Source organism: Tachypleus tridentatus, chromosome 4 (genome assembly GCF_004210375.1).
Source record: "Tachypleus tridentatus isolate NWPU-2018 chromosome 4, ASM421037v1, whole genome shotgun sequence".
Taxonomy (NCBI): domain Eukaryota; kingdom Metazoa; phylum Arthropoda; class Merostomata; order Xiphosura; family Limulidae; genus Tachypleus; species Tachypleus tridentatus.
The window spans coordinates 93,376,232-93,390,803 of record NC_134828.1 but is presented as its reverse complement, the minus strand read 5'-3'; the positions used below and the strand labels follow the sequence as shown (position 1 = coordinate 93,390,803).

The 14,572-nt window shown below is 35.9% G+C and overlaps 2 protein-coding genes across 2 annotated transcripts in view; one reads left to right on the top strand and one right to left on the bottom strand.

Moving 5' to 3' along the window:
* LOC143249704 (uncharacterized) overlaps positions 1-14,572 on the top strand; it is a 115,530-nt gene that overhangs the window by 86,009 nt on the left and 14,949 nt on the right. The window contains exons 3-4 of the mRNA XM_076500016.1: positions 1,122-1,332; positions 7,691-7,984. Of these exons, the coding sequence (XP_076356131.1) occupies positions 1,122-1,332; positions 7,691-7,984 (505 nt within the window). The remainder of the gene's footprint in view (positions 1-1,121; positions 1,333-7,690; positions 7,985-14,572) is intronic.
* On the bottom strand, positions 2,007-2,687 carry LOC143249988 (uncharacterized). The gene is made up of 2 exons (XM_076500622.1): positions 2,514-2,687; positions 2,007-2,266 (listed from the first exon to the last, which is right to left on the bottom strand). The coding sequence occupies exons 1-2, from the start codon at positions 2,668-2,670 to the stop codon at positions 2,007-2,009; spliced, it is 417 nt and encodes a 138-aa protein (XP_076356737.1). The 5' UTR covers positions 2,671-2,687.

Here is a 14,572-nt window from a genome sequence, read left to right as displayed (position 1 = left end):
AACAACCTTCTCTTATTCCGTTTTTCAAATGGGAAAGCAAAACATTTATGGACATGAAAATGCTTTTACTGAATGTATCTAGTGATTGGAGTTGATACAGTATACATATATCTGGTTTTTGGAGCTGACAACTGTGTATTGTTGCATTTAACTAACGTTTGGAGTTAGCACTGCATACTTGGAGTTATCGGGTGTTTTTAATTGATATTTCATGTTTTTTTTTATTTAGTCTTTGGAGTGTGCAGCCATTACATTTGCCCTTATCTTATGTTTGTAAGTGGCATTGTACAGATTAACAGTTATCTAACATTTTGAGTTAACACTGTGTATTAAGAGTCAACTAGAGCTTAGAATTAATCCTTGGTTTCCTGTAATGCTCTTAATTGAAACTGTGTAAATTTATAATTATCTAGTGCTTGGATCTGACATTGAGGACATTTGTAGTTATCTTGTGTTTGGAGTTGATATTGCATTTGGTAGTTACCTAGGGTAGACTTATAACTATCTAGTGCTTGGAGTTGGCACTATATATATTGAAATTTATTATATTTAAATTATATTAATTAAAATTAAAAATATTTTTATATATTTTCTTTCTTGCTTATTAAAATAATAATTTTCTACAAGTAAATTTGCGTTAAAATTAAACTAAAATGATCTATTTAAGTGAAAATCGAGAAATCATAAGCCCGGCATGGCCAGGTGGGTTAAGGCGCTTAACTACTAATTTGAGGTTCGTGGGTTCGAATTCCCGTCGCAACAAACATGCTTGCCCTTTCAGCCGTGGGGGCGTTATAATGTGCGGTCAATTTCACTATTCGTTAGTAAAAGAGTAGCCCAAGAGTTGGCAGTGGGTAGTGATGACTAGCTGCCTTCCCTCTAGTCTTACACTGCTAAATTAGGGACGGCTAGCACAGATAGCTTTCGTGTAGCTTTGCGCAAAATTCCAAAGTAAACAAACGAGAAATCATGTTTCGTTTGTACATTTGTATTGAAATCAACGTTGTGAGCTATATATAGAAACATTACAGTTCGAATCACAAACACAGTTTATTCCACAAAGTACGTATTTTCTAGTACCTCAAATTTGACAATTCTGTGTTATTTTTCATCTTTCTCAGGTGTCCTGGGTCCGTCAACGTGATCTGCATATTCTAACTGTTGGTAGTTACACTTATACTAGTGACCAGAGGTTTAAATCTCTTCATCTAGACGGTACAACTGACTGGACACTAAAGATTCAGTACACTCAGAAGCACGATGCTGGGGTATATGAATGCCAAGTCAGTACTGAGCCAAAGATGAATCTAAGTATCAAGCTGAATGTAGTCGGTAAGATATCATATTGAACCTCGTCAATAAATGGTAAATTAGCAACTAAATTGTGGTTGGTAAGTAATAAAAGCAAACAAATTAAGTTTAGTAGATAGGAAAGCACCGGTATTAATGGAGTCAGCAACCTTAATGTTTCAGCACGCCTTTCAGCCAAATGTTATAAGTAAGTGTTTAATGTGAGTACAACGTGATTGATGTTTAAGAGTTATGGATGTTATTTAATAACACATTTTCATGTATCAAATTTAATTAGTAGTATTCAACCATTAAGATCAAAGCTTGATTGTCTCTTCTTTAGTTCAAGGTCAGACTGCCTAAACGTATATTGAGTTATATCAAATGTTTCTTTGTCTGCTTTTGGAGACTGTTGTCTTGTGTTCCTGTGTGGCTGAGAGGATGTTTTTACTGTGTCCCTGTGTGGCTGGGAGGGTGTCTTGACTGTGTCCCTGTGTGGCTGGGAGGATGTTTTGACTGTGTCCCTGTGTGGCTGAGAGGGTGTCTTGACTGTGTTCCTGTGTGGCTGGGAGGGTGTCTTGACTGTGTCCCTTTGTGGCTGGGAGGGTGTCTTGACTGTGTTCCTGTGTGGCTGGGAGGGTGTCTTGACTGTGTCCCTTTGTGGCTGGGAGGGTGTCTTGACTGCTGAAGACTTGCTGCCTGACTAAGCTGCACGTTTATATCCTTTTGAATCTAGTTTTATTTTCCTTTTCACAGTGAAAATACTTCTTCAATGACTTCCACATGTCCAATATTCTGTTGAGGCACACCCCAAGTAATAGCCATCTTGTGTTAACAAGTTGTAGAATTTTTCTTGTTTCTTTGTCATACAATCCTTGAAACTCTTTAAAATGTTGTTTTCTGCTAGCACTTTTGTCCAAAAAATAGTAGTCATCTATCAGTATATCAGAAACTGAGCAGGGCAGTTCTCTGGAAGCTTTATGGACAGCAATATTCCTAAGGTGACAGGCACAGCTCATGAAGTAAATGCTGGGCTGTCGTCTTGAGATGTGTCCCATCACACCTTTACCTATACCAGACATAACTGAGGCATTGTCTGAAGAAAAATTAAGACAATTTTCTCATGGGATTTTCCTCTTTATCAGTTCGTGGTCCAAAAGCTTGAAAATATTCTCTCCCGTTGAAGCTTCTTTCCATTCCACCATTATCAAAATAGAACAAACAATTTTTTTCCAAGCAAAGGGAATATCGTACAAGATATCGTACAACCACTGGATACAGTTTCGAGTCATCCATGTCAGTGGATCCATCTGTGGCTAAACTATAAACACTGTTAGTAAGTATGCTTGAAATTATTTTGTCATCTTCACAACCCAACATTTGTACAATAGTTGTAGTTTTGATTCTAGCACAGCCATATTTTGTCGCTATATCAGAGTCTGGGAACATTTTTCTGAATAGATGTCCTGCATGATCGGCTACAGCTAGGGGTATATTATGAGCAATGACGAATTGCGTGCACATCACTTCTGCATTTATGGTTTCATATTCTGAATTCTTACTCATAAACGTGTTACTGCATCGTTTTTGTCTTCGCCTCAGCCTTTTGTTGGTGAGATGCTGATTTTGTATGTCTGGAACAATCGTTTATCCCGCCATGCGCCAAAGAAAAATCGATGTGACAAACTGTACAAAACGCATGACTGTCACTGACTTTTGATGCAATGACCGGATATTTTGCACTATACTTTTTTCTAAATTTTTTGTCCACAGTTTTAGTCCTTTCAGATTTGCCAGAAACAAGACAATCTGGTGAACGAGGCCTCTCTTTTCCAACTTGTGAACGATCGCATTGGTGTTTCTATGCCGCTTAGAAAACTAGAAATACCCATCTACGCGAGCGCTGATTGGCTGACAAGCACTGATGACGTAACTATGGATTCCCCCACGTACCCAGTACGGAGAAGCACCGCATTCAAACTATTGGTAGACGTCGGAGATACAAATATTTTATTATTATTTCAAGCACAATCATGATTATCGCAAGTAGCCATTTGGACTATGTCTTTTATTTATTATCAAAATGTATTTGTATCTCACTAGAAATTTTCTTTTCACCCCTTTCAAGCCCTGGAGGAACAATTTATCACTTTATTGTATAAGCCTATATAATATATAATAATTTGGGAGTTGCAACAAGTCGTAATATTTGTCTGTATGAGCGTATAGTCGTAATGTATACACCAAAACCGTAATGGTTGGCGTCTCTGTAGAACAATAAGTTATCTTAATTAAAAGTCAGGACTGTGTTTTGATAACGACAATGTTGAATTACAACCTAGGAGAGAACCACCACCACTTCTAAGAAAATGCTATAGAATTTAACAACATCCCAACCAATATCTATATACACGTAGCACAAAAACCTGTATGTTTTCCTGTCTGTTACCTAACTATTTCTAAGTCTCAACCAAATTTTGTAAAATGAAAGTTTAAAACAAGGAGCACGTTAATGGAGTGTTTACAGCCTCTCCAATGGACTCCCATTACTGATGTTATTTAGCATTTATTATCTTTGACCTTTAGTTAACATTAACTACAAACGTTTCATAAATCTCAAACAGTACAACAGTGATGAAATGAAAGAAACGTCCGCCACCATTGCAACAACAGAACAACTCCAACAGCAACAATAATGCTGGTAATGTTTCTTACCCACATCCTATTTTGTCTCGTGATCATCAATTTCGGTCCCTAAAACACACGTGAGGCCAATGAACGTCAAATAATTAATCACACGAAACACTGTGGGAGGACATTAAGAGCTAGGTGTTAAAAGCGTGTAACAGAAAGTACTCTTATAGTTACTATTTTGGCCGCTACTTTTTCTTTCAGAGTTACCATCACCTTAACTCAGCACGTGCCATGTTTAAATTATATACATAGTGAGTCATTAGAATTTATAGGAAATAATGCATACGTGATAACTTGTTATGTAATAAATAAATTGTATGAAAGAATTTTTGTGCTGTTTTTTATAGCATGTGCTCCACATTTTATTTAGTTCACCACCCAAACAATACATGGGTATTTCAGCTGTTATAAGATTGGTAGATCACATGCAAATTAAAATGTGACAAAGTAACGGTTATAGAGGATTAGTGTTTTTGGTGTAAGCTCGAGATGTGCATGTTCTACGTTAATGTGTACTTCTATATCGGGAAGGTGGGTTAAGGCGTTCGACTCATAATCTGAGAGTCGCGGGTTCGAATCCAGGTCGTATTAAACATGTTTGCCCTTTCAGCCATGGAGTCGTCATAATATGACGGTCAATCCCACAATTCGTTAGTAAAAGAGTAGCCCAAGTGTTAGTGGTGGGTGGTGATGATTAGCTGTCTTCCCTCTAGTCTTACACTGCTAAATTAGAGACGGATAGCACATATATCCCTCGAGTAGCTTTGCGCGAAATTCAAATAAACAAACTTTTATATTTTATTTCCTTATTTGGACGGTTTTGTTTTTGTACCACTAGCTAGTTTAAGAAAATGAACCTTCAAGAACATAAAAGCATAACTTTAAAATATTTAGCTATGATAATTTAGCCAATTTTCACTTGGAATTTTAGACGTGTTAACTTTAAAATAATGTATATTTTCTCTTCTATCAAATTTTCCTGGTAAATAGACATAACAAGAAAGTCGAGAGCAGGTGCACCACACTTCTCAGAGCTGAATGTTTGTACAAGCTAAACTCTTAAAATATGCAAGTTTTATGACTCATGCACGTGCTCAAAACACAAAAAAATTACATTAAATAAGGCTCATAATAAGATACCCAATACAATAATTATCTCAAATTTTTTCTCACTATATTCTAAGATATGTTTTATGATTTTAAATCGTCACTAATTTAATCCAAAGACTTTGGTTTTCTTACCTGTTCATGTGTGACATGCGATAACAGTGGCTTGGTCACGTTAAGAGTTCTTTTATTATTGTAATATTTCTATACTGCCTTAAATTTCAAATCTTTTATAACGTATCGTCAAACCATTTAGAGTCAAAAACAATGTTCAATCTGTATTATAGTATTTACTGGTTTTATCATTAATGCTATTCTTTAAGAAGAATTTTTTTTAAATATGTATTACTAGGTGTTCTTTAAGAACAATAGAAAAATACGTGTATTTTGCCCAAATATTTTAGTCTACCTACTAAAAGATAATTCGAAAATTCTCACTTTCAAAAATCTACAAACAATTCATCAGACAACTTCTTTGAAAGAAAGTAAATATTTAATTAACCGTTACAAGATTTCAGTCATTGATTAACTTTCACTTGATCTGTGTTATAACTTGTGATTCTTTTTGCAGCTCAAAACGAGCGTTTGATGTTTTCTTTTCTTGCATTTTTTTTCTGTTCACTCTAGTGAGTGTACATAACACTCGAAATATTTTATTTTATTACAACATTTTGAGTAGCGGTCCGGTATTGCCAGGAGGTTAAGGCACTCGACTCGTAATCTGAGAGATGTGGGTTCGAATCCCCGTCACCACAAACATGCCTTTTTAGCCGTTATAAAGTGACGGTCAATCCTACTATTCAATGGTGAAAGAGTAGCTCAAGAGTTGGCGGTGGGTGATGATGACTAGTTGCCTTCCCTGTAATCTTGCATTGTAAAATTAGGGACGGCAAGCGCAGATAGCTGTTGTGTTGCTTTGCACGAATTTCAAAACGAAAATTCTGAGTATTATATAAAGTGATGCATCATTTTTCAGGCATGGCATGGTCAGGTAGTTAGGGTACGGTCGACTCCACATCTCATCAAACATGTTTGTTCTTTCAGCCGTGGAGGCGTTATAAGCTCGGTCAATCCTACTATTCGTTGGTAAAAGAGAAACCCAAGAATTGACGATGGCATTGATGACTAGCTGCCTTCTCTCTGGTTTCAATGATAAATTTGGAACGGATAGTGCGTATAGACCTCGTGCAGCTTTGCGCGAAATTCAAAAATACAAACGCATTCTTTTCCTTTTATCTCAATTTCTAAGCCACAAATGCATTTTAAAACCTACTTACAGAGATTAACCAGGCTGTATAAAAATATTTTTGTATTTTAATACAGTTACATTTGGCCACAGGTGTGATCGTGATGCCAATAGAAATTTAATACTAAAATAAATGTTTGATGAAGAATCCCTGACCATATAATAATGAATTGTCACAATAATTAAATTTATGACTGAAAGAATATGTCTCACCTCTTTCATAAGAAAATTTGTATATCATGATTGCTAAAGGTTTGTTTAAATTTCTCGCAAAGCTACACGAGGGCTATCTGTGCTAGCCGTCCCTAATTTAGCAATATAAGACTAGAGGAAAGGCAGCTAGTCATCACCACCCACCGCCAACTCCTGGGCTACTCTTTTACCAACGAATAGTGGGATTGACCGTTACATTATAACGCCCTCACGGCTGAAATGGCGAGCATGTTTGGTGCGACGGGGATTAGATCTCGCGACCCTCAGATTACGAGTTGAACGCCTTAACCCACCTGGTCATACTGAACCAGACTAGGGGGAAAGTACCTTGTTATCGCTACCCACTGCCAACTCCTGAGCTACTCTTTCACCAATGAATAATGGAACTGACCGTCACATTATACCGCCTCCGCCGCTGAAATGGCGAGCATGTTTAGTGCGACGGAGATTCGAACCCGCGACATTTTCATTCATCAAGAGAACGATACGAAAATGGACGTAAGCCCTTTGATTTACAAAGCCATTGCGATAAAGAAAAACGTATTTCGTAGTTGAATTATGAAGTTAGTTAAAAGGGTTTGATGCATACGAAAACTTAAGAGCTAACACTTATTACGTTCCTAGCTATGTATTCAAATGAAAGACTGTTTTTATGAGTAAAGTAATTTAGGAAACTTGAATAACAATAGTTTCCCTCGATAGCATATCTCACATTAAAGTTTTAACGAACCTTTTTGCCCTTTGCCCGTTAAATGTGGTCTTGAACATTTATGGGTAGTAGAGGAAATGTCCTTCATTGAATACCCAAAACCTCAGCTCGCTGTCTTATTACAATTACATTTGTAGCATCTGATTGACGAGAAATATGTAGTTCAAACAACATGAAAAATAAAATGTTTTTATAAGTTCAGATTAGCTTTAATTAAGATACGAATATTTTGCACATATTACAGCGCTAGTAGTCTACATTATCAAATAAAAATTGTAACATTCTAAACGTATTTAATGAGTATCTTATTGTGACACGTAGGAAACAGTCATTGAATACATAAGTAGATATAATAAGTGCCGCGATAACAAATTATTATTAAAGATGATCAATGTTTCTAAAAATAATCTTTAATTGTTCTGTTGATTCAGTTGCCAAGGCAACTATTCCTGGTGGACCAAACATGTATATTCAGAGTGGTGGAACCTTCAACCTCACGTGCATCATCACAGACAACACCTCTCCCCCAACATATGTTTTCTGGTATCATGATGGCCGTATGATAAATTACGACTCCACCAGGGGTGTCAGCGTCATCACGAACAAAGAATCCAAATCTGTGAGTACTTTGCAAATAGAAAATGCCAGTTCTTCTCACTCTGGAAATTATTCCTGCACTCCATCGTATGCTGACCCAGCCAACATCACAGTCCACGTTCTGAATGGTGAGTTGAAAGCCTTAAGCTAATTTCCAGTAAGGCCTAAGTCAAAACTTAAAGGTCCTGATTGTCAAGAGTTTTATTAAGGTCTCTACGATGTGTTTTTCTTTGTCATTACCGCTGTAATTAAAGTCTCATCGTTCAATGCACCACACTTACATTAACTTTAGTCTCCAGCAACGGCTTATTTGTACAAACCATTTGACTGACTGAGACGGAAGAATCAGGTGTGAAAAAGGACTTAGGATCTTAAGAGACTTTGGTAATAAAGAGAAAAGAGCCTGGACTTAATACATTGGCTCGTGCAACTAAGCCACTGAATTACCAAAATAAAATTAGTACATAAATAAATAATGAACCTGATGTTGGGGTTAAACTTTCTTGGGAGGTTGTTTTATGGTTCAAATTAATCACTTATATTACCGAAACGTTCGTTGAAACTGGAGAACATTATTCTCTATAAATGGTACTAGAACCTAACACTGGCTCGGTGGTAAGTCTGAAGGATTATAATGATAAGAAGAAAACGTTCATTACTCGTGGTGGGTAGAAAACAGATAGCCTATTGCGTAGCTTTGTGCTTAACAATAAACAAAAAATTAAATAAAATGTATTAGATAGCAGTAAATTATGATTAGACTAAAGTGTGCAGTATTGATCATTTTACTTGTAGTAAGGGTAAACATGGGGTATTAGACTGATGTAAATTATAATTTATTTGTTGAAGTAACTAAGCCATCATTACAAATAAAAAAAAGAGGTCTCTTATTTTATTTTATGTTTATTACACTACTCAACAACCATCTACAGAGCAAAAGTGATGTCCCCTGCTATAACAATAACACTGTTACAATGTTATGTGTACCATCGATTTCTTATGCTACCTTCTTGTCTAAATTGTAGCACATCATCATTAGAATACAAGAAGTGGACGTTACGTCGATACCAAAGATCAAACAAATATCTTTCGCATGTTTGAAATACGTGATACAGGTTGTATGAAAAAACGATAACTACAATCGATACCTACAAGCTATTTTGATGACTATTGGTCTTACCTGCTGGATCGAAATAAAATGCTCTTTGTTGTACAAAGCATAAAGTGTTATCAAGAAGAGAGATTTCACTTGTTTCGTGAAATATATTTAAGCAAAGTAAAATTTAAAATTTTATATACGTTCAGAGAGATACAGGTAAGGCATAAAGGGGAAAATAATTTTTCCTCCAGTGAAATATTTAATTTGGTTTTTGGTATTAATTGGAATTTACAAAATGTAACTTCCGTTCTTCTTGCAACATTTAAAAGATTATTTACTCACAGCAGGTACCAAACCTCAAATTACAGCAATATATGCCGTCAAGCTGACTGCTGTATTGTTCACGCATTCTTGATATAAATAGTAATTTTAAAGCTTGGTTTGTTTGTCTGGTTTTTGTATTTCGCGCAAGGCTACACGAGAGCTATCCGCGCTATCCGTCCCTAATTTAGCAGTGTAAGACTAGAGTGAAGGCAGCTAGTCATCACCACCCATCGCCAACTCTTGAGCTACTCTTTTACCAAAGAATAGTGGGATTAACCGTCACATTATAACGCCCCCACGGCTGAAAGGGCGAGCGTGTTGGGTGTGTGGAGGATTCGATACCGGGACCCTCAGATTACGAATCGAGTATCTTAACCACCTGCCCATGCCGGTCCTTAAAGCTTGAAATTCTACCTTTCAAACAACCTGCATCTCCAACAGTATTTCAATATTTTATATATAAAACAAGATGAATACCCTGTATTTTGTCAGTGTAACTTAAGTTATGAATATTAAGCTATGTCGTCTGTTCATTGCATACCTCTATATAGAGAACTAGCGCACTGTCTGGAATATTCAAGAGGTTTGTATTTTCTACACACACTGTGTGTTACGTTGTGTTACAGAAATTTTAATAAAGCTTTATTTTGTAAGACCGAGGGATAAACTATGAATTTAGTTCATATTATTTCAAAGATAATAAATGCCCAACAGTAGCAGTAATGGGAGAAGGGGTGCGAACTTTTTATTAATTAACGTACCCCTTTTTTCAAACCGTCATCTCCCATCATTTAGTCGAGACTGGTCGAGCGCCCTTAAAGTAGTTCGATAACAGATAAACACACAGACACATAGATATTTGTATTTTATGTATACATAGCTATTGGTTAGAATGTTTCTATAAAAGTATTCGATATTTCCTAAGAGGTTGTGGTGGTGGTTCTCTCAAAGGCTGCAAACGAACTTTACCATTATTACAACTCATTCTACGGATCTTCTTACAACATCATATACAGACTCTGATTCATAATCATTATTTATATCAGAATCATAATCTGTTTTAAAATACATTCTACATCTACACTCAGTAGCAGCAACCTTTCTTTGATTTTCATGTTGTCTATCTTGTTCTACCCTAGCAGCAGTTTCTGAAACTGATTCTTTCATTCTGTCATGATTTCCTTCTTGTGTGGCAGCAGTTTCATCAAGTGTCTCTTATCCTGTTCTTCTAACTATTCTTCAACTTATCTTGCATCAGTTTATTTTCCTGTTTTTTTGCGATTTCCTTTTTCCATCCTCTTGGCTATTTTTTATTTCAGTTGATACAGTGACTTCAAAACTCGTTTGGACATTTTGTTGCATTAAATAGAGGTGTACTTTGTTTGCATACATCACGAAATTGATTGGTTTGGAATATACAAAGTTATATATTACACCTTTACTTAAAATTATCGTCAAGGCAAGAAGCAACATGCGATCTATTTAAAATAACGGTCAAACATTGTGGAGCTTTGGAAAAATTAGAAATTAAATGTATTATATTTATACAATACAACAATACAAGTTATAATAACGGTTATTAGAAATAGTAATTTATATGCAAGTTTTTAGAAACTTATAAACGATACTGAGTCTTTATTTTATCGACAGTTCACGACGAACGATTAATTCTATGTTGGTATCAGTACAGTTTACTTATGAGGTAAGCTTTCTCTCACTGCTCACATGTGGGTTGTTCCGATAAAGTTATGCGATATCTTCGTAGAAAACAAACGATCGAAGGTAATCCGTTGAAATTAAACCGTTTATAATGTTCGAAATCCATAAACGTTCCTGGTTAAATATCTGTTGCTTCCGATTAAAAAGCGTTTATCAGAATTATAACTTCCAAGATTTATAGTATTCTGATTATAGCAAACCAACATCAACAATATTAAACTGTCTCCCCATGTTGGGTTGGTTACCTCTTATAACTTGCGAGGATATTGTCTAGAACTTTTATATCCGCTTTTTGTTTCTAAAATGTCATCTCTGATTGATCTCGGATCATCAAATCTCCGATCACGTTTTCTTTCCCAGATTGTGTCAACATGACTTTGCCCCCTCTTGCTGGACATTCCAGTTTATAAGTAGCAGTACTAATGTGAATTTAACAAATGTCTGGTATTTAAAATAAATAAGTAAATTAAAAACAATTTTTTTTCAAAACATACGTCAATCTAATTTTAACTTACATCACAGATAATGTAAATTAGACTAATGTCATTTAAGCCCAAGTTTTCAAAGCACCTGAGCGTAATTTCGAACAATTTATACACTGTCACATCGGGCTGAGTAAACCTTGATTTTATTCTCTTTTTGTTTAAGATATCCAGTGATTTATTTTGTCAGTCTAAAATTCTAGTGCACACATTGTCTCCAAACCTTTTATTTGTTTCTTCTGGTTCTCAGTCACTGAAAAGAAAAACGCATTCAACTTTAATAAAATGTGTACTTTCTGTAAAATAATGCTATTAGATTTGTTAGAGAAAAATATGAACGTTATTTCAAGATCCCAAGATATATATATAAAATGTTCTATTTTTTTCAACTCTTTTTCAGCTCTTTTGTTTCATGTTTTAGAAAGTAAAATTCCTTCTTTCAATTAATGAACAAAATACTATAACGATAAAAGGAGACCGCCATCTGTTTTTTGCTTTTTAATAGGCTAGATGTACGTTATTTTAAATGTTGATAGTTTAAAACACTATACTCTATTAAGCTTAATGTAATCAATTTCATGAGGCAATTGGCATATAGTTTATACGCAGGAAAACGTTAAGCTGAATGATATGTTTTGGTTTGTTAGTTCAGATATCCTTGCCTGCTTGCTTGTTTTGAATTTCGCATAAAGCTACTCGAGGGCTATCTGCGCTAGCCGTCCCTAATTTAGCAGTGTAAGACTAGAGGGAAGGCAGCTAGTCATCACCACCCACCGCTAACTCTTGGGCTATTCTTTTACCAACGAATAGTGGGATTGATCGTCACATTATAACGCCCCCACGGCTGAAAGGGCGAGTATGTTTGGCGCGACGGGGATGCAAACCCGCGACCCTCAGATTACGAGTCGTACGCCTTAACACGCTTGGCCATGCCAGGCCTCAAATATCCTAAATGGAGAACTTCTAAACAAAAAACTGTACCACCATACATTGTAAAATGTATGTGACGTTTATTTTCTTCACATGTAAAGTAGAATTTTAAAATTCATCTAGCATATTCATAATAAAATTTAATAATAACAGAAGTGTATACGAAACTAGGTAATTTTCCGTGAAAATAAACTAACTTAAACATGGCTTAGGTTATAAGATTAGCTCCTGTGTAAAACATACTGACATCAGATGCATGTAAATGTATGACAAGTTTTGCCAACTGCAAAGAATAGTAATAGCGTTCCCATTTCATTTTTTAACGTCTCATTAGAGGGATTTCTTTTCCATACGACAAAACTCACACTAGTCCTTCATATGTTGAGAGAAAGCTATTGGGTATTAAACAAAAGTATTCGAAGACATTTTATTTTAAATAATAAAAATTAAATATATATATATATATGTATAAGTATTCAGTATGACCAACAGGTAATTAAATTATCGGTCATCTGTTATACTTTTTTTTAAATGTTGTAAGTTCGCAAGAATGGGTGTATAATTAGATATTAATATACAGTTACGACAGAGAGTGTTCGTACCCCTGCGTTGTGGGTAGTTTTTTCCTCATAACATATCATGATTAGGATAATGAAAGTGTAGTATAATATAAATATTATACTAACACACATTTATATAATCTTTTATGTAAATTGAACGAAAAATGAAATGTTTATAAACAAATAACCAAACATAGGAGGGGCAGAAAGTGTTCGTGCGTCTACTTTAATGGTCAGTTGTGTAGCCTTTCAGGTGAATTACTTGGCGCAATCTCTCCTCATAGTCCTCCATGATCGTTTGACAGTACTCGACTGGTATTTTCATCCATTCTTATTTATAGAAGGCCTCCAACCCTTGCAAGTTTTTCGGATGACGCTGATGAACCCTGGTCTTCAACTCATACTAAACGTTTTCAATTGGGTTGAGATCGGGTGACTGCAATTGCCATTCCAGAACGCTTATATGGTTCTTCTGCAACCAGGATTGCACATATTTTGATGTGTGCTTACGGTCATTTTCGTGCTGGAAGATCCAAGCTGCAAGTTCCGAGCACCATTCTTGAGATAAGTATCTAATATATCAACGTACTCTTCTTTTTTCATGATTCTGTTGACGCGGTGCAGGCTGCCTACACCAGAAGAGCTGAAGAAATCCCATAGCATGATCGAGCCACCTCCATGTTTAATTGTAGGGACGGTGTTCTTTGGACGATTTCGTTCCCACTTCTTACGGAAAACATAGCGAACATCATTGTGGCCGAAAAGCTCGATTTTAGTCTCGTCTGACCAAAGAATACTCTTCCAATAGGTAAAGGGTTTATCTGCATGCTTTCTTGCATACCTCAATCGTGCTTCTAAATGAACAGGCTTTAAATATGGAGTTCTACAAGGACGACATGCTTTGAACACAGAAGAGCGTAATATATTTATAACTGTAGAGGTGGTTACTTAAACCCCAGTTTCCCTTACCAGTTTCTGTATGTCATTAAGTGTTAAACGAGGGTTTCTACTAAGTTCTCTGAGAACCTTCCTCTTGGTTCTCTCTGAAATTTTGGTGGGGCGTCCAGAACGAGGGCGGTTAGCAGTTGATTATGTAAGCTTAAACTTGGCAATTATGCTTTTAACAGTAGATTTCAGCACATTAAGTTGTGTAGCAACACCGGAAAGAGACACACGAGACTTGTATTTTACAATAATTCGTTTTTTTTAAATCACTGGACAGTTGTTTCCTGTTCGCCATGATGACCTAGCAGGGTCATTCTCAAACCACAAAAAGAGTCTTTTTGCCTTCTATAGATAAGTGAGTTAACAAGTCAACATATTCTCTTACTTCTGTTCGTACTATTTCTTCCAGTGACTGCCTGGATCCATTCCCTTGGGCCATAGCTTCTAGCGTCTGCTCGGGTCCACCTTCTTTGGCCACAAGATGTAAAATGATTAGTAGTTGACACTTTCAGACTTTGTAATCTACATATACTGAAAGAGATCTGCCCACTCGATCAAGGAAATAATCCATGGAGTTCGATAGACCTCCTTTTAATAAAGAAAAATGAACTGGTCGTAAACCAAAGTATTCTACACCCTGTTCTCCTCTATCTAAAT

Excerpts from the sequence above, each read along its gene's own strand:
- LOC143249988 (XM_076500622.1), bottom strand. The coding sequence starts at position 2,670 with ATGTTGGGTTGTGAAGATGACAAAATAATTTCAAGCATACTTACTAAC. Across the intron at positions 2,267-2,513 it reads CCTTTGCTTGGAAAAAAATT|CTTCCAGAGAACTGCCCTGC; the intron begins GTTTGTTCTATT and ends CTGTCCATAAAG.